Source organism: Falco cherrug, chromosome 13, assembly GCF_023634085.1.
Source record: "Falco cherrug isolate bFalChe1 chromosome 13, bFalChe1.pri, whole genome shotgun sequence".
Taxonomy (NCBI): domain Eukaryota; kingdom Metazoa; phylum Chordata; class Aves; order Falconiformes; family Falconidae; genus Falco; species Falco cherrug.
Window position 1 is genome coordinate 26,921,779 of NC_073709.1, and position 27,023 is coordinate 26,948,801.

At 42.5% G+C, this 27,023-nt stretch overlaps 1 protein-coding gene across 1 annotated transcript in view; it reads left to right on the plus strand.

Annotated features, from left to right (window-relative positions):
* Positions 1-27,023, plus strand: part of TGFB2 (transforming growth factor beta 2) — a 65,627-nt gene that overhangs the window by 25,272 nt on the left and 13,332 nt on the right. The window contains exon 2 of the mRNA XM_005433973.4: positions 16,931-17,094. Within this exon, the coding sequence (XP_005434030.1) occupies positions 16,931-17,094 (164 nt within the window). The remainder of the gene's footprint in view (positions 1-16,930; positions 17,095-27,023) is intronic.

A 27,023-nucleotide genomic window follows, 5' to 3' on the forward strand; every position in this document is an offset into this window, starting at 1 on the left:
ATTGGTGTCTTAGATTCAAAGGGATTTTCCTTGTTTCTGGTTTGTATTTTGAGAGTTAAAACCTGCAATTCAGTCCAGGGCAATGCAGTTCCAGATCCGGTATCAGCAAGGAGAGACTGAAGCGGAGCTAGTAGTTAACAGCATTCTGTGTTCCTCTCATGTCTAATATTGAGCTGAGATCTATTGCCTTGGCTGTCTCTCTCTCCCCCACAACAGGAGAAGGTGGGAATCTTTTTGCCTTTCCCTACTGGTAGCTGTGGCAGACCATGGCAACATGCTGTCCTCTGCACATATGGCAATCTCTCTTTACCTGCCAGTAGGGTCTCACTACCTGTGAGCAGTTTGCATGGCCAGGCTTAATGGTAAAATGATTTTTGAGCCGGTGGTTTTATGTATGGGGTTTTTTTGGCATTCTGTTTAGCATTACTGCAGCCATCCTACAGGCATGTCATTATGGAGTAGCTCTCTTCTCTTAGCTTCAGTAGAGAAATGCACTGCTCACACGTGGGGAGCATGGGCTTTCATGCTTCTGAGGATTAGGTTAGCAAGGCATAACTTTCTGCCTCAAGGTATGTGAGCACCATATAGTCTGTATGTAGATTAGTAAAGTTGTATTTGAGGTAAACTCTTATCGCTGAGTAAGATGACTTTTGTTGTTAACAATACCTCTCAGAAGAAATGCTGGATGCCTCTGCTGTCCATGTATTGCGTAGATGTCTTAATTGGATCATCTTTGCTCCTTTCACAGACACTACTAATTCAGCAGTGTTACAGCTTCAGCCAGATAAACCGTTTAGGTGAGCAGTTCTGCAATTTGCAATAAGACAAACCATTTACATTTAGTTACAGTGCCACTGAGAAAGTCTCGAGACCACTGGTTGCTCTGGGAGGAGAAAGGTGAGTTTATTTCTTACCTTCATTTTGAATTTTACTTGCTGTATTACCATTTTTCCCCATTCTGATCTATAAATGCATAAAGTCAGTGCATCTCACTTAAAGAAGTCTTTACAATGTAGCCAGCTGTACCATTCCGAGCTAACCAAGTGTTGGTACGTAGGCATGGCCAGCCGTCGCATTCCAGACGGGAGAGAAGTTTTTAAGCTGAGAATCACGTCTCTTCTTTGTGCTTTCACAGCTCACTGTGCTGGACAGGAAGCATCTAATCCATGCCGTTAAGTTAGCAGGAGCAAACATTAAACTCAGAAGAGCTCTTCCAGCCTTAGGGGGTCTTGCAGTTCTAAAGAGAGCACTTAGAAGTTAGCATTTGTCAAGGCTGAGCCTGTATGGACACAGCCCTAGGTCAGCAGGTAAGAAATACATGGAGTTTTCCTTCCCAAGCTATGCTGTGTGGTGCTCTTCAATCATGCTTGTTTATAAAAAGAATTTGAACTTCATCGTTGCTTTATGACTCTGTTTTTCAATATCAGCAGTATCTTTTGCATGTAAGGAAAAGGCTGGATAAATGCATCTTCTGCTTTCATAGCTGTGGAAGATAGCTTTCAGCAGATGCCTCCAGTCTGGCTCTCCTAATTCATTCAGTGGTAGGGCTGATTAAGTATGAGCAGGTCAGTGGTCAGATGTGTGCCAGACCCTCCATCTGGGAAAAGCCTTCAGCTGGCTTTCAGTGCTGTCCTGTAAACCTTGTCATAAAATGACAGAAGTCTGCATGTGTTGGTCCTTGCTGTTGTACAGCCGATAACGTGACACGGAATGCACGAAAGCACGAGGCTTTATCCGCTCTCTCTTGTCTTTCATTTATGAAGGATGATAACAAAAATTTAAACACGTGTTCCAGATTGAAAGGTTTGTTTGAGACACTACACTTTTTTGGGACTCTAAAAAGGCAAGTAGCACTTGTCTTTTCCCTTACATTTCTCTTAACTATGGTTTTGATTGGTAAACAATGTTTATATAGTCCTGGGATTTAAGATCTTCATTTGAATTGAGTAAAGCCAGTTGAATATTGTTTGGCACTAAGCAACCAAGTATATATGTTGAGATGCCAAGAAGAGACTCTGCTGAGCTCTAAATGCTTCACATTCCAGACCTGTTACCTTGTAAGTGTAATATTTACTGAATTTCAGTCCAGCTAGAGATGAAGAGCAGGCCTGTGAAGAACAGGAGAGTTAGGGAGATTTTAAGCTTGAGGAAGAAAAGCCTGAATGAGCTGGTACAGCATGCTGTGTTCTTCTTGGGTAATTGACTTGCATGAAGACGTGTAAAGAACAGTCACTCATGGACAGTTTGTTCAGGCTAAGATCAATGTGCGTGGCAGGATTAAAAAAACAAACAAACAAAAAACAGAAAAAGGAAGCGGGGAAATAAAATGAAAGGTCTGCTCTAGCTGTGGATGAAAAGCCCCAAGCTTTTGTGTTTGCAAACATGAATGGATTCTTACGAGGGCACAAAAGCAGTTCCAACACTTTTGCTCCTGTGCACACTTTGCTTTTGTCCCCAGATGTCTTTGTCTGCTCAGAGGACTTCTCCTTTAAAGGAGGTTGTGGCCCATGGTTCAATCTGGGCTTGAAATCTTGTTTAGACACAGAAATGGTAAATGAGCAAAGCTGAATGACTGGAACTCGTAAACATTTCAAATCTGTGCAAATCATAAAATCTGAAGCCTGAGAAGAAATGAGGAAGCTTTGCAAAATCACCCCAATATTGCATGTTTCAGTCCCATGTGAGTGCTGCTGGAGAGCAAGTTCAGATTCTTGTCTACCAAACTGGAATATCAGGGAAAAGCTGGATCCAGTTCAGTAGGGCTTTATTGGATTATGCCTTCATGCTATTGTAGCTGAAAAAAATGCTACGATTCCAACTACGATGTGTAACAACTGTGCAAATTCCTTAATCCTGTTTTCCATTCATTTATGTAGTAATTAAAACCATAGACCTGGAAACTATTTTCACAGGGAACTTTCATTTGCAGAGGCGTATTTAATTTCATGTATTTTATGACTGTATACTCAGTTTTACCCTCTTCCCCTTCCAGAGGAGAGTGAAACTTGATGGTGTTACCTTCATTATCAATCTCTGCACTGGCTCAGTTTTTTACAAGTTCTACGTTATTCCACTGTAGAGAACATGACAGTGTAATTGGCCGGGGTGGGGGGTGGGGGCGGTATTTCATTTTGATCTCCTTAGAGAGCATCACAAAATGCTCTAATGAAAGAATAATCATAAGCTTAAAGAGGAAGGAAAGTTTTAAGGGACTAATTGAAGAGGGGAAATGGCTGAGTGGTTTAAAGGAATGAAATGATGGGAGAGCTCCAAGTGAGATGAGGCAGCAAAAGTTAAAGCTACCAGCAACTGCGATGAATGATAGATGTGCACTTAAAAACTGTGGTCACAGAGCTGTGTGAGTATGCAGACAGAAGGAAGAAGAGGATAGTTTACAGTTTGTTCAGGAAACAGCAGTTCAAAGGTACGTGGCCCTATGTGAGGTAGTCTGAGCCATAGGGAACAGGCAGTACTTTGTGCTCCAGTCCTATGGCAGTAGGATGCTACCCCTTCTAGGTCCATGTTAACAGGAAAAGCAACTTAGGACATGGTTTATAGTATGCTCTTACTCAGTACAGTCATCCATGAAGGAGCAAGGACCACTGCCCTGCTGGGTTCTGTGGGATACACTATTTAATTTGACCTCTGTGTGAGGGATCTCTGTTAACCAACTTCTGTCAGTTAAAATTGTAGTCTCTTCCCATTTTAAGACCAGACATTTTTTGATAGACTGGATGGCTCTATCTAGACTGGAATTTAATTCAGGCTGGAGAGGCCTGGAGAGTGTTAGTAGCAGGTGGCTCTCCGTTGGTGGGTTTGAGATGGATGGGACAAGCTCAGTATAGCAGGTAAATCTCTGCTTGCTCACAGAAAATTGACACTCGTTTTCATCTCTGTCACCAGGAGTTTGAACTGGAAGGCCATTAACAGCATAGTCAGGAAAGCTACCGCTCGCTATTACTCCTGCACAGAGGAGCTCTCTCCAAAATGCAAGTTGGGTAGGTTGGGAAAGCAGTAACAGAAATCACATTGGAAGTGTGAGGTGCATGAAGGATTGGTCCTTTGAGCTCTCCTCAGAGTGAGGAGCTTCATGAGGACTGGATTCACCCCGTTCTCCCTCACTACTGGGGGCTCTGAGGCAGGAAAGCTTTTAAGCACATGGCTATGTTGGAAAGCTCACAGGATGACTTCAGCAGGACTGCGTTTAATGTGAAGCCAGTGCCTATGCTCTTTCTGTGAAGCAGAGCGGTAGGCTTTTCTTGCCCTGTTATTCTAATAAATATTCAGACTGATTTTACCACTTATCTTGCATACATTCCGTTCCATTTGGTTGAACCACTCTGCAGATGAATAAGGGGAAACAAAACGTTTGACTTGAAAACAAGTGATACTTGGATTATTCTGTGCTAAGGTGGAGAGACACATAAACACAGCAGTATGAACAGCTTAAACTGTGTTGTGAAATAGCCTGAGAATGTCTTTTTGCTGCCATTTCCTTGATTTCAACACCACTGAGTTTGTCGTGTATGACAGCTTTGTGGTTGTTGTGATACTGTTGGAGAAAATTGGATTTGGGGAAAGTTCTCTTAGTTCTTTAAATAATTCAAAATGTTTTCCAGTTGTGTTTTTTTCTCTCCAGCACAGCTTTGTAAAGTAGATTTTTGTATAGTGTTGCATCGCTGTGGCAGTGTATAATCCACAGGACATATCTAAGGGATTTCCAGCCATCCCCTTGGATTTCATAAAAACGCTTGTGATTAGGAGGCTTTCTACACAGAAAATTAAAATGCAGATGTGTATTCACAGGCTTAAAACACAGCTCAAGTCATCCAGCACTAAAGGCACAAGTCGGAGCCTGTGATGAGCATGTTTGCTGTCAGAGTGCAAACTGTACCAAACTGATGTTTAGTGAATGGCCTAATTTTACAGACGTAGACATAGGAGAGGTAATTGCCGCTTACCTTAAAAGAAGTAGATGTCTGTTTCCTTGGAGAGGTTAGCCTTATAAATGTACTAGCCTGATTTCTAGCGTTCAAAGTGTACGCCTGTGCTTCTGTCCAAGGAGCAGGCTTAATCACAATCCTCCTCACTGGAGCTGCCTTCTGGGATCCCAGAAAGACCACCCTGGTCCCCAGGTCTGGGGTGACCTGACCCAGGTTGTCCCTGCAGCAGGACCACTGTCCTGTGGCTCTTGCAAATGGCCTGACCCTGCCAGCTGGCTACCTTCTCTGCCTTTGGCTTGCTGGAGGAATTCAGTTTTCTTTGCCTGACTTGTGCAGCACCTGTGGGTGCAGGGATGTCCTGCCCATGGGCGACAGGTCCCACCAGGGCTGCAGGATGCCTCCATCCCACCTGCCACCTCGGCTTCAGTGCCTGCGGAACCCTGGAGCTGGGAGGAGGGAGAGGTGTGGAGTGTGTGCAGGCATACCGAACTCCTCCTGTATGCTGATGGGGAGAATAGATTTATGACAGAAGTGACATTTTTTGGTGAGCCTGATGCATTCAATGAAAGTATGTCTGCACAATATATATATTTTTTTGATATAGCTCATTAGTAAACTGGCAGTGAGGTAACACTGTGAAGCCAGTTTTAATCCTGCTGGTTGGGCTGTCAGTGCAAGTGAAATTCACGAGAAAGGTGCCAGGAAGAGGAAATATTTTTTTTAAAATAATAAACATACATAGACTTTCTCAAACGCACACACACACATCTAACCTTACACCTAATCTGCTTTTGAGAAGATAAAATATTAGTTAAGAATTATTCCAGATTACTTGGGTTTTGGGGATATGATGACTGCTGAGGGGGTTTTAGGCACTGCAGTCCTGATGTCTCGATGTAAAGCAATATGATCTACAAGTCATGCAGCTGGACTGTGATCATGTCTGCCTCTTCAGCCTGTCAGTGGAGAGGTCTCTTGTTACAGACTGCTTCGGGAGATGCCACTTCAGTAGCATGCAGCCAGAAGGTTGGGAAATGAAAGAGAAAAAAAGTCTTTCTTACAAGGAAAATGGTCGGTCAGTCTTGTGAATGGCAGAAGGTTAATATAATCTAAGTCACTGAGTTCGCCGCAGCCCTAAAAACTGAGCTGAACAGTGCCAGCAAGTCAGGTCTTACTTTGCCATTGAGAAAGGTTTGTGTTCCCTGGTGAGTTTTTTCAGTTTGCCCCTGTGTTTTCCTTTTTTCTTCTTTCTCCTTTTTTTTTTTTCTTTTTTTTTTTTTTCTTCTTTTTGAAGAGCAGATAGGCAATTTTACTTGCAATTCTTGCTTATGATTCCTAGCTGAAAGAGGAGCAGCACTTCATGGAGAGAGATGAAAGACACTAGGAGTATTTTTCTTACATTCCAGTGTAAGCAGAATAGCAAAGTACATACCTGAGAAGTTTCCAAACACAACATACATCTATTTACATATTTGATTTCAGTGGTGATACATGATAACCTGGGATTTCATTCAAAGGATCCTGATGGGGATTTGAAAGGAGTTCTTCTTCCCTGAATGTTCACAAAATAACTGCTGAAAGCTGAAGGACCTTTTGTTGGCAAGCTGAATTCATGGAGAACAGGAGGCAGAGAGGCTGGAGAGAGTTTTCTTGTGCTGAAAATCCTCTCTGTGCTTACAAGTATGGGGGTAAATTCCCAGCCCTTTTTGAAAGCAATGGGAATGTTTTGCCAGTGACTTCAATGGGGTGAAAACTTCATGGAGGTTTCAGAGATGCTTTGCTAACTCTGTAACGTGTTCTAATGCCTGTTGACGGATGCAGCAGCTTTCCTGTTAGCTTGCCGCTCATCTTCCCAGAAGAAAAGGATCTGTCAGCTCCTGTTGGGAGTGCATGATCATGGGCTTGCTACCATGGCATCTAACCCAGGAGTGAGGGCACATCTGGAGATAATGCCTTTCTCACTATTAACACTGTAGTGTTGCATAAACAGCGGTGAGATTATGGAGTGGTTATGTTTGAGAGAGCGAGCTGTTGTGCTGTTTCTTTACCCCATATGTTTTCACCTGCCACAAGATTTGAGATTTCTTTGTTGAGAAACAAAGATAATAGTATGGTTTGTGTTTACATTCCCTCTTGGCTCCTTTGCATGAGTTGATGTATAAATAGGACTTTGAGAAGAGGATAACTGAGGTCAGACCTTTCAGACTTTCTAAAAATGTATGAGATTGGTATATGCTGAAAGATGGTGAGGAATGGAAAAATCAGCATTTGCTGCTCTCACAATACTCCCGAGTAATTAGGTTACCCCAATGAAGCAATGCTCAATGGCTCAAAATTTAGACCTGAAAATAGCTGTCACATGATGCATCAGTGTTGTTTGCATTACCCAGCCCCTGCATTTCAGCATGGAGGAAGGAAAACAAGCCAACAGCCTGGAAAGCTTTAAAGGCAAGCAGAGAGGAGGGTCTGGTGAGTTCACGTGAGCGAATTTTTCTTCAGGAGATTTCTTCAGCACAGAAAATGTCCACTGAATACCATGAACCTGAGGGGGACTTGCAGTGTTGCCATGTGAGGTGCTCATTTACCCTCATTTCCAGCTACTCCAGCTTTTGCAAATAGGCAAAGAGCCTTTCTTGCTGGGAGAGAAAGATCAGGCGTGGGGCTGTGCTACGTGTGCTGCTTTGTCCTGAGAGGGGCCATCCCCTGGGAGGCACTCCACACTCCTGTGTAGGAAATAGGAGTATTTGACAGTGGTCACAAGTCTGCCTGGGTTGGAGTTTTGATTTTGTTTTCCTGAAAGGGACCGAACAGTTTCCCCTTACGTTGTAGCCAGAGGTTTCAGTGATTTCAACTGGCTTTTGATCCTCCTCCAGCTGCAGAGGTTTGGATCCAGGCAGTTGATTTAAAGCTCAGCGCTCAGTCTGACTCTTCTGTAAGTTAATACTCAGAGTTTTGTTTTATAGCAGAAGCAGTCTTCTGGGCAGTCCTCGCGTTCTTCAGAGTTGCAGAAGAAAAGTGCGCTTTCTTAGAGGAGTAAGTTTTATTCAACAGAACACACTCCCAGTACAGCCGAGTTTGTAAAGAACTGGGATTGTGGCTTGTAATTGCCTCAGGACTGCCCTGTGGCTGTGAAGTAGTAATAACACAAGTTCTTGCAATCTGTGTGCTGATTTACCTTGGCATACATTTAAAGATGTTAACTCATGCATGCAGTCTGTAGTCCTTACTTTCAGGTGTCTTCCTATCCATTCCACAGGTGTTTCCTTTTTGTTCAGGGCAGCCTGCACAAGCAACTGGTTTCCTCCAAAATAAATTGTGTAGCTTGTCTGGAAGGACTATGTACGTTTTTCTTAAGTATTTTTCTCTCGTTCATAAAACATTCAGATTTTCTAATCTTTGCAAATGAGCAGCGATGGGGAACAAAGGAGGTGTAGAGAGGTTAGGCTAGCATCACTCAAGCAATACACAGTGGTGCTTACAGCCTGTCCCTGAAGAGGGTTATTTTATGAGCATTGTTTTTTAGATCCCACACGGGTTAGTTCTTGCTGCTTCTGCTGTCACAGCACATCACTTTTGTGGGGTATTTGTTCTTTAATGGTCCCGTGTAGGAAAACATAGGAGCTGATCACACTGACACCCTGCACAGACCACTAGGCCAGTATTGTATGGGGCGGTTAGACGAACGCTGGAGATGATATGTGATATCAAAAGAAAGGGGAGGAGAGCTGCATAGGGGATTTGTCTGACTTTGCTTTTTTTGGTAGTTTTTTTTTTCCTGTGTAGCTCAGTGATTTGGTCTGTAATCCTGCAGATATGTTTTTGAATTTTAATCATTGACATTTTCTACATACATGGCTACACTCCAGCTCACACAGACTGACAGAGAATTTTTGTTTTAGGTTGTTGGGCTACACCTCTCTGTTATTCACAGGAGAATGATCACATGGACTTTGTCTGAGGCTTTGGGTCATCTTCTCAGATAAAGCAGAATGCTCCTGCAGTTTTTCTCTTTGGTATTAAATGCGACTCTCCTTTGCATTTTGTGTGATGGAATAGCTGTGAACTTTTTTCAAGAAGGGTTCATTTGGGGAATCTGTCATAGCCCAGACATCCTGACTGTTGGTGTTGGACCTCATAGGAGGTGAACAAGCATATGTGATGTTGGCCCAGCAGCGTTTCTTCATATGGTACCTGTAGGAGAGGGCGGAGAGGAGAAGCTGTAGCTGATTCTTCAAAGTAGCTCTTCTGTCTTCCTTCTTTCTAGCTGGTGTGGGTAGTATGGGTTTTTTTCAGGCTAAATGATGTTTTGGACTGAAAAGACTAGTAGCGTCATGAGAATAATTGTGAAAGAGTGGCAGAGAGAGAAAGTCCAATGGAAAAAAGGATTTAAATGAGGGCTTTCTGGCTGATAAGATTCACTTAAATCAGACAGCTTAGTGATGTAGGAAAATTACAGCCCTTCTTACAGTGGCCTACAGACCAAATTAAGGATCAACCAAAGTCAGTTTCAGCTGCAGCGTGTAAATACAGTTGAGGCTGAACTTGCGACATGATTTGGCCAAGCCCAGGGAGAACAATTACAAAAAAAAAAAAAAAAAAAAGAAAAAAAAAAGAAAAAAGGAAGTTTTAAATAGCTTGTATTGTTACAGCTTTAAAACAGCAGTGGTAGCTTTTCTTGGCAGGGTTTGATGCCCAGTATAGGTCTCATACCCAGCTCCAATGTACTAGTAGAGATGAAGTGACACAAATTAAGGCATATGTAATGAATAGCTAATTACACTCAGTGCCCTTACTATACCAGTTGCATTTTGACCCAAAGATGACTGCAGGATGTTTTTCACCCTTACAGAAATCAGGAGTACAAAATACAATTACATAAGAGTGTCACAGTTGACAAAACTCCAGAGCAATAAGTACCTTGAAGGAATTAATCATTTGGGTAGCTGGAAGCCAGACTACCAGATCACTATGCTGTTGAGGTCATAGCTTGGGCTAGTCATCTTTTAATTCAGACTTGGTGAAGCAATGAGGAAGTAGCAGCAGAACCAGAAGGCCCTTGTTGGATTTTAAGTAAGGAACACATAATTTCATAGACATATCTTAAGAAAATTCCATCTTTGCCTCATTGTATCTATCTCTTCAATCTGGAGAACACCCTGGGTTTTTTTACTTTTCATATGTTGTCATAGATCTTAGTGTGTTTTTAAAGAGGAACAGCAAGTGGTTGAACAGTGGAAATATGTCACAAAATTTGGTAATTAGGTAATTATTCTTTTCTAAACCCATGCCCACCTAGACCTTCACTGGTGTGTGTTTTTTGGACCTGTGGACCTTGATAGAGAAAGTGTAGACAGAAAAACTAAAGGATGCATTTGTGCTACGTGAGCACTGCTAAGTGTCTTTACTGACATTTCTTGAGTCTTTGTGGCCATTTTATGGCATAATAATTACATATATGGATGGATTCCCTGCTACATATCAGAAGCTCACGAAGAGAGAAAAAAGTTAACTAATATAAGAAGGAATCCCTGAAATAAGAATATATCTTTAGGGTTTGCTTCTGTTAGTGTAACTGCTGAAAGGAAGTCATGTTTAAAGAGCTGCAGCAGGAGTCCGTGTAGGAGTGAGGTTTTGGTTCTTTGTTTTTTCTACAAGAGGAATTGCCTCACTCTAAAATCCACTGGCTAAGTGAAGCTGTACGGAGGCTTCCCTGTGTGCGTGCAGGGAGAGGTCCAGGGGTCAGTATTGGGCGTAAAAGAGGGAAGTGCATTCAGGTTTCAGTCTTCAGTTGTTGTAATGCTCAAGGGTCATCCAGCAATTGGATCCCCAATCTGTTTTCTTGCTGATGAAGAAAGCTTTTTTCCTCTATGTATGCCTGTCTGTCTGTCTTGTTAAGTGTCGGCATATCCACATGCAGTAAATAGCAAGACTGAAGTTATCAGGAAATGTGGAATTGAGAACCATGCGTGCCCCTTTGCCATGAATAAATTATGTATCTAGGGATCATTCAGTGGAAGATCCGTAGCTGCTGATTCTTCACCATAGCATGGGTTCTTCACCAGAAATAGGTGCAATAGCAGACATTGTGTCTCACATTGCGCTCTAGGTGCACACATACCCTGTTCTGCTAGAAGAGCTGCTCCAGAGTCGTTGGGCCTCAGCTGGAAACCTTATCCGTCATGTGTTCCTGGCAGGTTTTTTTGTGACTTTCAGTGCCCTTTCCCTCCTCAATAGCAAATGGTTTATGACAAATAAAGGTACTTGCTCATTGGCAGCTTTGTAGGTAAAAACTGGAATATTGGAGTAAGTTTCCTACACTGCTTTTGTACCATCTGACTCTGAAAGCTTGTTGCAAGAGGCTGGAAGCGAATGTCGGAGTGGAGAGCAGCACAAGTGTTTCTGTCCAAGAGCACTGATTAGCTAATGGATGTGCTCATAACTTAATGTCACAGCAGGATAAAGTTTCAGAGCTAATGGAAAGCTGATGTACAACTGATTTACCTCTGAGGGCCAATCCCAGTTCCCAAATATAACCTGTAGGCCTCCATAATTTGGTTCACTGTATTTATATATCCCCTTTCATTGCAGAGAGGCAGTTTCCAGCAGGATTCAGCAGTCACGTCAGGGTCAGGAGGGGTGAGCAGAGTAATTATCCGTGGGCTTTGGGAGCCCAGATGCATTAAACAAGTTTCTAATTTCTTGGAGAGACTTCCCCTGGAAAAGAGGAGAGGATTTGTGACCTGAGTGTGCCTGACAGGAAGGACGGGATCCTGCTGGAAAGATGTGCCGGTACAGCTGACAAACTGCCCATCCTTCCAGCAGTCTTGCGCATGCTACTTCGCTTACCATGGCTGGATGTCCTTAAAGGAAGCCGGACCTGGCTTGTGGCAGGGACCTGTATGTTGAGCAGAGAGTAAAATTCACACGGGGGAGAGACAAGGTCACATTATGTTGCTTGTTACAAAAAAAAAACACCTTAGGATTTGCTATCAGTGAGCTGAAATCTAAACAGCCTAAACGGTCCTAATAGTTAGAGGGGTTAGGGAAGTTTGCCAGAGCATGGGAATCATAACAACTGCATTTAATAACAATCAAGCTACTCATATAAATATTTGCATGTGCTGCTTCAAAGCCTACTACATGGTCATTCATGTACTGCAGTTAGAAAGATGAGGAGGGAAAAAAAAAAAAAAAAAAAAAGAGGGCGAGAAGAAAAGGGCACTCCATGTTTTGTAGCTGCCGTAATAAAGAATGGGCAAAGCACCAGAAAGAAAAGAAAAAGGAAAAGAAACCCTCCAAAGTTTAATAAACACAAAAGGGAGTAAAAATAAATCTTTGGAGCATTTATTACAAGCCCTTGATGGAAGGATTAGTTTGAAGCTCTCAGCCTTTCCAGTGTGGGTGTATGTGTGAAGTCGGCCTGTCTGGCCTCTTCCAATGAGAAAAGAAAAGTTGTTTACATTTCCTAACTTGGGCTGCACATATAATTGATTTTTTTTTTTTGGTTTCAATAGCAGAAATGAAAATTCAGAGGGGAAAAAAAGTCTCGTTTGGATGCAATTGAACTTAGGTCTTTTCTTCGCCAGAACGAAAGCCCAACACAGAATAGCTGTGTCAAACAGTGTTTTGTTTCTCCTGAAATGTCAGTACACGCAGTACTTGTGAGGAAATCTGTGAAAATGCAGGGCTTAGTTCATCAAACAGAACTGTGGAAGGCCAAAATGTCATCCTTTTATGCAGGAGATTCCTGATTTGGGGAACATCTCCAGCATGAAACAAACTCCTTCCATTTGCACTTCTGTTTTAAGGGAGCTTGACTCCATCTCACTCATCTCCCAGCAGCAATGCCTGGGGGTCTGTGTGCTGTCCTGGATGGTCAGTTAGAGGATGTGTTCAGTCTGTCCTGTTGATGATGCTCCAGCCTGGAGCAATACTTCAGACTTGAGTATTTTGGGATAGGTCTCCTGCACCCCTCCTATTCAGTGCTTTTCTGCTCTGTCAGAGCAGGGCTGCTTTCTGTCCTAGTTGCTGGCACAGGAGCTTAGAGGATGCTGGATGTTGGACAACATCAGTAAGACGCACAGAAACCACAATGTCCTTATGCACTTAAAACACTCACATAGCAGAACGCAATTTAACCTGGCAGTTTGGACTGTTCTGTGTAAAGCAGCTAATGACGTTTCAGCTTGTTTGGGGAGTGGGGGGTGGAGGAGGAAGAAAAAAAGAGTAAAAAAGCTAAACTTACGATGCTCGATGTTCAGCAGGCTAGAGGGAGAAGGAGGGATGCTGCTTGCACCTTCTCCAACTGTTTTTTATAACTCTAGTCTCAACTGTGCTGTGTTGATTGTGATTGCGATTATTACAGCTGGAAGTCTTCAGTTTTTTGAGGGTTGAATTAATGAATAATTTAAAGATGATAAAAATGGAATCTTTCATTGCATTTACTATTCCCTTTCTCCAAAACAAAAGAAATCTGTGTTTTCCTAGCTACAGGAAACATATTGATTTAATTCTACTCATTAATGATAATGGTTCAAAGAATACTTAAGGAGTCTAGTCTGTAGCAGGGTAACTGTGTTTGCACACTAACTTGGTCAGAGTCATCCTGGCGTCTACTGGAGCCATTGGGCCAAAACCAGAGGGGAGTCCAGAGGTATCCAACTGAGTCTGCATTGATACAACTGTCAGGTTAAGGTGGAGTCACAAAGAGAGATAAATTGCAGCATCTGTGATCACTTAAAGGCTAATTCAAAACTTTGTAGACTCCATAGGGTTCTTTCCATTCCCTTAAAAAAGTTGCAAGTCTCAATTCTCAGTCTTAATGTTGATTAATTTTCATGTAAACCCCAATTCTGCAGTCAGCCATTCTTTTTCAGAGGAAGGGTTCCAGCTGGTAAAAAAACCCACATTTTTTTCAGTTATCCTTGAATAATGCCTTTTCCTGAATTGACTTCCCATGGATACCATTGTAAATGATGGAATAAAGAAATCAAATTTCTTATGTGGGTTTTTGCAAGGTATCAAACAATCTTGTAGGAGAGATGAAACTCCTGTAAGACAAGAATTCATTCTTATTCATGGTGGGTGTCCCATGCCTGCCTTCCAGTGGAAGGTAAATACTCGTTCACTGTGTATACGAATGCACATATGCAAACACAAAAACATGCACACTGAAAGAATATTCCTTCTCTATCTTCTTTATATATGAAAGAGAAAAAAATGTAAAGGCAGAAATGGATCAGGAAAATCCGTTCAGATACATATTCACAGATTTGTATTATACAGTTTCTAAAACATAGAAAGTGAAAAAAAGGCTGCAAATATAGCACAAGAAAGTTCTAGAAATAAGTTAGAAGCCAAATATAAATAAGGCTGAGAGTTAAATAGGACTTTTCAATCTGAAGTAAAGTCAAGTTGGACAGGGTTCGTCTGTGCCAGGGCAAGTGGCTGGCTGCTAGTTTGGCTTGTCCAGAGGGAATGAATTGGTAGGTTGATGCCTCAAATAAATGACAGGGAAGGACAAGTTACAACTCATCTGGAAGCATCAATCTTATATATACATATTATTATGCCAAATTATATTCCTAGTAGGATTAGGTTTGGCTGAAGAACAAGTAGTAGCGTCAGAGTTTCCTATAGCAGAAAAGTAAATTGAAGAGATTATTTCTCTCTTAGATGAGGATATAATCTCTGAACTGAGTAGCTTTTATAAGAATTTGCAAAATGTATTGTAATTAAGATCATCAGTGCATAAAGTTAAGCTTTTCTCAGAAGACTTTTAGTTGGTATTTTGAGACACCAGCCCCATGGCTTTTGCAAAACAACAGCATTTATCACGCCGGGGTAATTTGCATCCTTTTTTTTCCTTTGAGTTCTTCCCACTGTAAGATTGTAGCAGTTTTCTGTCAGTAAGGCTGACAGGCAAGAATACTGATCATGATGTCCTGGAGTTTATTTTTGAGCACTGCAGGTGTGAAAATTTGAAAACCTTTTTTTTCGTTTCTTTATTTAAATGGGATCATCAGGAAGCCTGGGGCTTCCTGTTCATATTTATACCTCTTACCCATTTGACCATACTGAGGGTCTGCTTTGGGAAGTACTCTTTCAGAGGATTTTTTTAAAGTATTTTGCAAACTTGTCATCTCTCACTTATAATGCATCTACAGTTGAGGCCAAGATTATTTCTTTATAATCAAAATTTTCTCACAGCAAGGATTACTTTTAGGAATTTTTACCTCTGATCATTTGAAGAAGAGGTTTTGGCTCAATTATGTAGAGGAAGCGTGTTTCTGAATTTTGTGAAGACAGAATAAATTTGCTTTATTCCTTGTGTGACTTGTATTTGCTATTTATTTTGTAGGCAGTTTGAACTTGGAATTATTCAAAAAGCTACAACAAACTGGTTATTAAATATTTAGCTGTGAGTGGTGTTCCCTTGTGTAGCCAGGAGCTGCTGCATTGCTCAAAAGTTCTGGTAATAGCAGCCAAATATTAAATATTTGGAAGAAAGTCTTTAATATGTCTTATTGATATGAATAAATATTATTAAGGATTTCTTCCAACTACCTTTAATCATTAGTAGTTAGAAACGAAGGTAAATGTACTGGACTTGCGTTCTACCATTTCTTTACACAGAAATGATAACTTGTGTGTATTGTATCCATTAAGAATTAGATATCTTCCAGAAGAAGGTACTTTATTTGATTGATAGATGCCTGGATTAATGGCCTGGATAGCCGAGGGAGGCAGTGATTTTGGGGCAAGGGATTTTGGGCAAGGCCTGGATCTTCCATGGGTGCTGAACTGCTCACCTCCCTAATGTTGAGATTGTCATCTCCTGCCACTGTGTGCTGAATCCTGAGCTACGTGACTAGTGGGAAAACTTCATGTTTTGTGATAATTACCTGACATCTTCCTGCTGGCGAGGTCCTGAGGAAGCCAGCAAGCTTTGCTTTCTCAGCTGAAAATACACACACACACAATGCAATGGTCCTCTTTCTTTTTTCTCTTAACCCACTTCAGTTTCCCACTGTAAGAGAAAAGGAAGTTTTTCCTTTGGTTTGAACAGAGATTTTTATCAGGGCCTTCGAGTTGTTTGGAATCCCCCGGGAGTGTGGCTGCGTTGGTGGAGCAGCAGGGGCAGCAAGGGCAGCAGGGGCAGCAGGGCAGGCGGCAGGGCCTGGGGGAATGTGGAGGTGCTCAGCCTTGCGCGGGGGTCTCTGGCTCACAAGGAGGAACACACACTTCTGAAACCTCAACTGATACGTTTAACATGTTTAATCTTTAATGGCTTGAGTCCATTTTCCTGGTTTTCTTGCTTTCCCCCGTTATATAGCGAGGGGTGGTCATGTTTATGGCTTTCACAGCTTCCAAGTGGTCAAAATTCATGTAATTCCATTTATAATGTCTACTATCCACTTGTCTTTTCCCTCCTTTTCTTCTTCTCTTCCTGCCCGTGCCACTATAATCGGAATGAAAATATTGTTCTGGTGGAATCCTTTAATAACTAAATGCACAACTAAACCTGAAGCTGGCTAGATGCTCTATATTCTAGGGGAAGCGGACTTCAGAGATGCGCAGGTTGATGAGCTGCTGTTACCTGTCATCTTAGCAGATCCCTGTGAACTCCGTGCATGTCTGAAGGCATTTGCCAGATACCAACTACTATGATTCTTTCCCCTTTTATAAGTATCTGGGATTTTCCACCAGTATGTTGAAAGAGGAGAGGTTTAAATGCATGACCTGAAATAGAGCTGGAAATAGTTGTTAATCTCTGTTAATATGGTATTCCCATAATCAAACACATGTGGAGCAGGTTGGTTTTTTGGTTTTTTTATTAAATTGTTAATAATATTAAATTGGCCATTGGAAACTGAATCATGCTACAGATATTTCCCTTACTGAGGCTGTCTTGTATTACACTGTTTGACAGAACAATGTGTTTTATGATTAAAAAAAAATAATAAAATCACACTGCCTTCTTGCAGATGCCATCCCGCCGAGCTATTACAGCCTTTATTTCCGAATCGTCAGATTTGATGTCTCAGCAATGGAGAAGAATGCCTCCAACTTGGTGAAGGCTGAGTTCAGGGTCTTCCGCCTGCAGAACTCGAAGGCGCGGGTCTCGGAGCAGCGGATAGAGCTGTACCAGGTATGGTGGTACCTCATGCGCGTCAGCTCCCTGTCTCTCTGCAGCAAACCCACCTTGTACGTATCTAGTGGAACAAATCACGAGGAGAAGCGGTTGAGTCCCATCTTTTCAAAGCAGCCTCTTATTTCCCATGCCTTTCATAGAAAGGAACTTTATTGAAAAATCACATGAAGCTGAGATGTGCAAACTTTTTCTAGCAATTGTGCCTCAGGACTCCAGAGTTTCAGCATATAATATTTGACGTCTGTTCTATCCCCTACCAAGTCATCCCCAGGATCTCTGTCTCCCAGCACCTGGTCTGGACTGTCATTTACGCAGAAGTCAAATTCCTGTCCTGGCCTATGTTCAGCAGAAGCCTGCTAACCATTCCTCGCAGAAATGGCAAAGTTAATAATTGAGTTTCAAAGCTTTGTAGTTTCAGACCTGGCTTCTGTATAGTAGCCCAAGGATTGAGGCAAGGGAGTGGACAATTCAGGGATCGAGGAGTGAGGAAGAAAATGACCCCTTAACTCCCTCACTCCTAAGTGTTGGTAAGATTGATGTAAAAGTGCATTTTAAAAGTGCATTGTAAAAGTGCATTGAGCCCCTCACTGATTCGGATGTTGCTGCCCTCAATAGCTATGCCAGAGCACTGTCCTGGGTTTGCAGCGCTGTAGAATTCAGTTCAAATCCAGTGGGGTACAAATTCGAATTAGTCTTCTCCCTTACTTTCAATATTCACCTCCTGCTGCCTGGTCTGGTCAAGTGCAAGCCAAACCTGGAGCAGAGACGGGGGCAATTTGAGGTCACATGCTCAAGTAGGAGAAGCCTGATTCCCAGTTGAATGTGGTTCAGGTCCACAGGTGGTTACTGGACACTTGACTTCATGACTGTGATCTGACTGCCTTCCTTCCCAAGGACAGGCTGGCTGAAAAGTTGAGTAAATAACGTCTCATTAGTTAAAAGAGCAAGTTAGGAACATTCTAACGAGAGTCACTGGTGTCAATTACATGTAATAGTCATCAAACAGAATTACACAATAAGTCCCTGTGATGCTGCTACACCAGCCTGTTGAAACGATTGTATGTTCTGGCTTGACCTCACTGTTCAGACATCTTAAAAGGAGTTGATGGCATCTCTGGGCTTTCTGTTGTTCTACTTTTGAGAGCTGTTAGTCACCTGAAAGGAGTACAGCTGCGGTTGCCTGAGCTCAGTTCATTGCCTTTCTGCGTTTGAGGAACGTGGAACACAAAGGGTTCAGTGGAGGTATGGAAGAAAGGGCCTTTGCTTGGCTGGGATTTTGCCTTGTGATGAGAAACAGCTGGAGCTTATTTGAGAGAGCCTGACTCTGGCAAGCCTTTACCCATGGAAAGGACTGACACCTGCATCCAGGGCAGGTACTTGGGTCCTTTAGATAAATATATAGCTGGTGAGTATGGTAGGTTGGGCTTTTTTTAGGCTGGGTGAGGCATACCGAGAGAAGTGTTAGGTGAGCAATCAGTGCAGGTTATTGTAGGATTCGGTCTTTTCTCCAGCATGTAACAGGCAAGCCAAAGGCAGCAAGCTCTGAGTGTTTGTGCCAGGCATGGTTTAGGTGTGTTACTTTGCTCCTTTGCCTGTGGAGTGACAGGCTGTCTTGGGAGCATTTCCCTTGCAGAGCACCTGTTAAAATGATAAGAGCTGCCTGTTAGTTCCTCTCTCTGCTTTGCTTACTTACAAGTTCCTGTAGCTGCCTTAAGCTGGTTGTTTTCTTGCCCCTTTGGTCATATTTATTTCTTGCAATCTTGTATGCAGCTCTTCCCAAGACCTTGTCAGGGAGGTGTTACAGCTCTGTGATGGCCAGTCTGAACTGCACAGGTTCCTTGCCAGCTCTACTGTGAGAGCATCAGAGTACCTAAATACTGCTGCATCTGATGTCCATCACAACGCCTGGAGTTAGCAGGCAGTGTTTAACAGGAAAAGCAAAAGCAAGGAGAAATTGAAGGGGAGGGACCCATGATCCTGAGGGGTCCCTTCCAACTGGAGTTGTTCTCTGATTCTGTGACGTAGATAGAACAGTGCTATAGAAAGCATCCTAGAACTTAGTATATGAATTTTAGAGATTAGAAAGAAGATCTAAGATGCTGACAGTGAGGAAGGATGGGTAGGAGGCATTGGTGCAACAGTGATGCTAGAGGAGTTTCAGGGCTGTGTAATAATATATTGATAGTGCAGATAGGAGTGTCTAGCAGTGGAGGAAAGTACAAACATGGGTGGTAAAAGAGGAGAATGAGGAAGATGCTCATTTTAGTGGAAGTGGGAGAGACAAGTACATTCTGTAAGGGCTGAAGACTTACTCGGGTATCTTTGCTTCCAGCATGAAAAGCCACGCATGGAGAGTGAGCCTTGCAGAGGAGTTGGCATGTGCAGGCACCGCTCCATGTCCATGCATAAACACTGCTTCCTGTCTTGTGAGATGTGTGCTGGGCTTGCCAGGGCTGTTGTACCCAGAAGGAACAATGTGGTTTTTCATCTTGCATAAGCAACATTTAATAATTAGGTTGTTTGGGGGTTTTTTCCTCTCACCAAGTGTTGGGTTGCCTAGTCTTTTTCTTTGTTGAGATCTTCTTGATAAGGGTTTTTGAAATTCCTCTCATACCTGCAGTTTCAGGGAATGGTTGTTCCCATGTCCCCTCATCTTCCTCAGTCAAGCAGGAAGAGAGGAGCAGAAGTCCTCTGGAGAGACTCAGAGCTCTCTTGTGGTGATTCACTGTGAAAGTGGCCATCCCTGAACACATGGAAGTCTCCTAACTGCTCTCCAAGCACTTTCTGATTTATTCCGGTGGCAATTTAGTAGTGATGTATATACCACTGGTGCAGAAGAGACAATATTACTCTGAAGGACTGTTTTAGGAACAGCTAGAGGCAGATGTGCAGGGTAAATGGAAAAAATAAGCAAGCAGAATATAAATATTTTGTTTCTCCTCCTGATTCTTTCTTTGTGTGGTCCTCTGACCTTACAGATCTACCCCTTACAATGAAAAAAGAAATGCAAGACTGCACCTTTTCAGCTAAGCTTTCCTTGGGCTATACTTGGCTGCCTTTTCCAAACCACATCAGAAAAGGACTTTGTGTTTTCCTGCAGCCCTTGTTTGCACTGACTCTGGGAAGGCAGTCTGGGACCTCTTGGTGTGGTGAGCCAGGGCCATGGCCCCTCGCTCCCAGCCCTCAGTGCAGCAGCAACAGGACCCTGTTTCCACCTCAGAGGCAGGTTTGGAGCAGAGAGCACCCCATTGTATTTATGCTGGGAGCGAGTAGTTGTGGATCTGTTTGCCAGGTTTGCTACGCCCCAGGATTCTATGGGCAGTGGGTCCTTAAGATTAATTCTCATGGAGGTGTCCTGGATGCATCCACGAAGCCAGTGGGCAAGTGGTAATCCACAAGAGCAGAAACAGTTTCTTTAATGTCTGTTTTCACCCAGAGTACTTATCTTGGTATTTAAGGATTAGGCAACCACATCTGTGTGTTCCTGTGCAGATGGGAAGCGCAGTGCACATATTAAGTAGTCTTAGGGTGGAAAATAATAGAACTCACAGAGCTAGGAATGACGTTTCTTTCATAAGGCTGGTATAAAAGCTTTTGTCTCTTCTTGGCTCTGCTTAAGTGAAGTTACAGAGAATTAAATTCTTTAAAGGCACTATCTTTTCTGTTGTTTCTTCTGCCCGAAAGGGAGAGTTTAATCTGCTGGTGGTGCTACTGATCATCAGCACATTGGAGAGTGGGAAGCTGGAGGGAAGGAAGTGGCCTCAGATGTGTCAAGTGCTCTCCCGCATTTCTGTCATCCTTCCACTGCACCACGTTCACTCAATGCGCTTCTCAACGTGCACCAAGTTTTCAGAAAATATTAAGAGGATAAACTACTTTTGGGGGAAGGAGGAGGAATAATATTAAATAAACAAGTTTTAGCATCGTCCAGTGGCCCTTGCTATGTTTTTAAAGATTTATGCCAAATGCAGGCTTTATTGGAATTTGATCAGATAAAGCTCAGTTGTTATGGGAATGTCTTTGTTCATCAGTTTTCTTGCCTGCTTTGAAGACTTCATCACATCTTTCTTTTATTAAGGTGCTTCTGTATTTATGAATAAAGTCCCTGCACCCTTCAAAAAAACCCTTGTCTTTTATGAATAAGCATTCCAAAATATAAATAGGCATCACTGCAAAGCTGGATGCATGGAAACCCTCACAGGGTGAAAAGCTGTCATTCAGAGAGTGTTGTGGTATTGTTTTTAAGGTATTTTTATTATGTACAGACGGCCAAACAATAACAACTGATAATTACTTCCTATGGAAGCAGTGCCATGTTTTGTTAACACATCATAAAGCATCACAAAAAATGCAGCCGCAGCACTGGGTTTTATCATCATCGTTCTCCAAGGCTGCTGTGGGTGGGGGTACCTGAGAGGCTGTGGATGGGGAGGACCCATACCACAGGATGTAGGAGAGCTCAGGGTTGGAGCAAATGAACGGCACCAGGTTAAAGCCTTAGGGGGGACATCAGACTGTGGTGAAGAATTTGAAGGAAGCAGGAGCAGACCTTTGGTCTTTCCATGTTGGGGAGGGCCCAGGCCATGCCGAGGGCTTCTGTGAAGCTTGCTCAGGGTCTAGGAAGAACTGTCTGCCGTCCAGGCAGTGGTAATCCCCATTTCTTTAAGGGCCTCTCTACCCGCTTGGAGGTAGAGGAGGAAGATGTTGTGGAACATATTACCCCATTATGAGTCAGATTTAAATTTAAAACACAGTCAGTTGTTCAAATACTTTCAATTCAGACAGTGTTTTGTCTTGTTTTTCAGTTAGGGAATACATTTAGAGCAAGCTACTATAGATTTGGGCCAAATCTCTGTGGTGCAAATCTGAGGCAATTTACACTGACTGCAGCAGAGCTACTCCAGACTGATCTCCGTATAATCAGGAGCAGAGGGACCTTGCTCTCTTTTCTTGCCAAAAAGTGCCGTCTCTAATGCCATGGAAGAAAATACCAGGAAGTAGGATTTGTGGCTGTGAGCTGGCACAGGATGTCTGTATTACAGATATCACCTGGGGCATTTGATTTTAATTGACTGCCATTGCTGTGACCCACATCTGAAGTAGTATATTTGGATCTTACAATTCACGTATTGCTATCCTGAAACCAGACTCTCGCGATCTGAAAGGTTACAAGGTTATGTTAAACAGTAAATGCACAGTGGTCTCTTTGAAGTGCCAAACTTGGTATAAAGTGTGGACCTAATAACTTTCTACTCTTAATAACTTTCTACGCTACCAACCTCCTCCCCCCAGTTCCCCCCCAGCAACAGCTCACAGTTCACAACCAGAGGAAGTTAATTTGCAGTATATTTTCGTCGGATTGCTGCTTTCTTGTTCCAGAATTCTTTTTTTTTTTTTTTTTTTTTTTTTTGGGGGGGGGGGGGGGTGTCAAAATATTGTATGCCTTACTAAAAAAAGTGCATATGCTGGAGACGATGTATAGAGTACCTTTGGCAAATAATCTGAGAGTGTGGGTGAAGGGAAGTATTTATCGCTGTGTCATATTCACTGAGATTTGAGAGCTTGTCTCAGATGCAGCCACCTCTTGCCAGGAACAGAGCAGTTATTGAAGACGACTTGAAGAAGTATATAATATCCCTGTTCGCTACTGGCAGGAGCCAGTGTGTACTCCCAGCTCAACACTGCTGTGTGTAGAAATGTGGGGCACTGAGCTAACAGATTTGTTGAGGCTCTTGTTATAGGGATTGTAGGAATGCAGGACATGGGTCAGAAACCAGGCACTAGGTTTGGGTTCCTGCTTTTTGGGCTGCAGTCTGGTGGGGTAGCCAAGCCCACATTACACTGGGACATGGGCACGTTTCAAGCAAGCACTGCAGCGTGGTAGCTACTGGGCTGAGGAGTATCGGGTTGGCTTGCTGGCCTCGCACTAGGAAGCCCGTTGGATGAGGGGAAGGGAGTATTGCTGTTTTGAGAACATGTAGGAAACAACGTGAAGCTTTTTCAGGGAGAAGCCTGTATAAAGAATAGATGATGGAAGAAAATGGAGGAGGACAGAAGGTGGTTTGGGTGGAAGCCTGTAGGTGGTGGGAAGAGAAAACCACAAGAGAATCATGACTTACGGAAAACAATGCTGGCAAGAGGAAAGGAAGAAAGAGGAGTGCCTTGCAGAAGAAGACAGCATTTCGAAGAAGCAGTAAGTCAAAAAATTCAGATAGCAAAGAAAGTTGCATGACAACACGTTGCAGTACAATGCATGTGAACATGAGATATGGCTGTTAGGGACAGGACCGAGGAAGAGGAAGGGCTTGGGAGATCTGTCTGTAAAGAGGAGATGAATACAGGACTACTCTGCAGGATCTAGGGGATATGGCTAGAAGAACCCACTCTGTTTTTGTTGACTTTGGCTCCTCTTTGTTGATATTTTAATAAAACATAATGTGCCTCTGGCAAGTTAAAGCTAAATGCTAGATAAGTTTACAGGATTTTTTTGTTTTGCCTCATTTTATGTAAAATCTTTCTTTGGAGCTATCTTAAATTCTCCTAAACAGCAGGAAATTGCAGTCAGTATTTCAGAATCTTCCAGGAGGAGGACCCCAAACCCTCCGTTCTTGTTTATTGCTTATACAATGCAAAGTCTTCCTGCCTGCTTAAACGTAAGTCAGACTGAATGGCTTCAGGGCTGTATCCCCAGCTTACACTGCACATGTATCTTCAGTGGCAGGAGGAAGACCCTGCTTGGGGAACAAATGGAGAGGAAATCCTTTCTCAGGATCCATTCTCTTCCCAGAGCTCATCCCCTCACCACAGGGAGATGCAGTGAGTTAGTCACAGTGATTCCATTACACACTTGACTTCCCCTCCCTTTTTGACCTGTTTGAGCTGCTCATCTCTTTGCCCCCCTCACACTTCACCTTCTTTTACCTTTAAGTGAGTAGCAGCCAACACTGTAAGAGAATCCTACTGCAGCTGTAGCACATCCAGATATAAAAGGGGTTGGGTTATGCATGCAATATGTTCTTTTTATTTGCAAGTTTGCATGAAGAACGTGTCTGGCAAGTTCTGAGCAGATGGATCTGAGCTATGGGGTTTTTTTTAAACTTTGTCAAGTACTCCATACCTTTGTATTTTGGCAGGAACTCTCCATCTCATATACTAGTCTCTGAAGATTCTGCCTTCAGTTTGAGCCTGATTCAGAGACCTTTACAAGTAATGGAAAAGCTTCCATTGATAAGCAGGGGGGCTGTAAAGCCCTTTTTACTCCATAGCGCTGATGGCGCTGAATTGCTGTTTTGCAGAAGCAGTTACAAGAAAAGCTTGAAAATTCGCACAGAGAATTTTTGAAAAAATACAGAGTCAGTCTCCTGCACTAGTGGTGATAAGTAGCTAAAATTTTGATAAGTAGGAGATTCCCAATTATCTGGCAAAAGGTACTATACGGAGGCTTTGCACTTTACAACATATGTATAATGAGTAAGAAACTAGAGAGGTTTGCAACATAATTAAATGTTTGCTTATGCTTGTGTCCAAGATAGGATCAAAGACCTCAAACTCAACTGGGCAGTGAGAAAGGATTGAGAATTAGCACGGTCATTTTTTAACTTTAAGCTTCAGAAAGGGCTGGATGAAGTTCCTGAGAGCTGTCTGAGGAGACCTTTGAAATCTGGAAGCAGGCAGCGAGTGAATCTTTCAGTAGGGTGAATAGTACTTAAGAATTTGGAAAACACAAGCGGCTGCATGTGCAGCCCTTGGGAATCTGGTTATTCTTCTGCAGAGGGTTAGGCTGGAGTCCCCTACAGGTTTCTTCTGGTTCAGAAGAGGTTATTCTAAATGGCAGTTTCCAGCCATGACGTTGTGCATAGCTGAATTTATCTCTGCTCTGATGTTAACCGGCATTAGCACATCATTTACCACTGGATCTCATTGTTTGGACCTATTTACTTTGAGCTCACAAGTACATGTCAGGTTATTTCCATTATTTTAAAAGGCCCTTGAAGTACCAATGGAAACCATGGATAATGACTGATAAGTAAGAGGAAGATTAGTGAGCCTGCCAAGATGTAATACACAAGAACATCGCAGGAGTCTGAAGTGAGAGAGAAGAGAAGGGAAGGAAGGAAATTATCAGGGAGCCAACAGCATCTGGAGAGAGGAGATCAGGCAGTGCAGAATGAAAGGAGAGGAAAAACAGATTAATAGCAGGTTTTTACAAGATAATGCCATGTTTACTGCTATTCAGTGATTGCAGAAGTCATGCTGGCTGTCAGCAGTGACCATCCCAAGTTCCAGGGCAATGCAAGCAGGCAGAGTAGGTATTTTGAAGTGGCCGTATGATCTTACTACATTTTGAAAATTCATCAACTTGTTTTAAGAAACCGTAAGTCATCAAAAATATTTCATAACAGTTGGTGACCATAATTCTCAAACCCAGCTGTAAAATGCCCCTGTTATTGCTAAAGCTTGGCCTTTGATGTGTGTCTTAGGGTTTTCTTGGCGGCAGCAGATGTATGTCATTGATGCATCAGCCTGTGTATTGTCACTGCTGAACCACATTCAGTTTTTTGTTTGTTTGCTTGCTGGGGAGGTGATGAATTTATTAGCCAAAGCTATTTCACTGTAAATTATACTTAATTTTCCTATCCTTCTGCATTTGATTGTGGTAACTATAGAAGACTAAAAGTAGTTATTGGCCAGACCATCAAATCTGAAATAAACTAAACAAGTTGCTGTTCTGGAGCTCTAGTTTGAAAGAACCAGTGTGTCTTTCTGTCGTTTTTTTTTCCTTTTGAGTGCATAATGAGTCATGAAGATGGGCTGTTCTGGCATTTCCTCTCAGTGGTTATTGTATAGAATACATCCACTAATGTGTTCATTGGGTTATCCGCAGCTTTAGCTGCCTGTATATATCAGAATGGGAGTAGGCAAAGGAAAATCTGAGCAAAATAATTAAATTTCTATTAACAGAGTCTTGTGTTTTGGAGTATTTTTGGTTTTGTTTTATAATCAGTATAATTACACTGACACCAAATGCTGCTGCTCTGCTTACATCAGCCTCTGATATGCCCCATTTTTAAAAGAAGCCATATTTCTGATGATTTTGCAAACATTCTGCTTTGTTTGTTATGATGAATGGTAACAGTGTTCTCAGTGTACTTTACAGTTTATAAATACAGACTAAGGCAATCCTTGCCCTTATTTTTATACTCAGAACTGTGTGATGGTTACTTGAGGGTATTAGTGTGTGCCCATAAATAAACAGTATCATCCTCCAGTATTTTAATTAAGATTTCAGCTACTTGATACTTAAATTTAAAAAAAAAATGTATCAGATAATTCTCTCCAGCTGGTGTGAAAAGTAAGCATAGCAGGTGGCAGAAGTAATTTATAGAGATCAGTATTTTATGGAAACTCACTTGTCATTCTTCTAAAAGCAGTTTGTGACAAAACTAAAGCTTTCCACCACTGAACACCCTGGTCATGGTGATTTGGGATATGCTTCCAAGATAGCATCATGATCCAGCTTCCTCTAAGGGATGAGGAGGAGCGCAGACACATCCCTAGCAGCCGCGCAGAGGGTCTGCCTGTGAAGACTGAGCAGAATGCCTTTGCGGAACCAATGAAGAGTAGATTTCAACAGCATTTATAAAATACCAGAAATCTGGCAGGCCTGATGAGGGTGGCATGTGAGTGCTGTCATCACTGAGATCCCCAACTGGGCTTCCTAAACATGTGTAGCTGTACAAGCACGAGCAATGCTTTGTTTGCATCTGGCTGCTTCATGAGCCCTTTCCTGCGATTTAACTGCATTATTCGTATGTTCACATTTGTTTTGCCTTGATCTGCTGACAGTAGCTGCATGTATGTAATATCTAGAGGTCAGTCATGTGTATTTCTAAAATAATTTTTCCCCAGGTGTTTTTGAGAAGGAT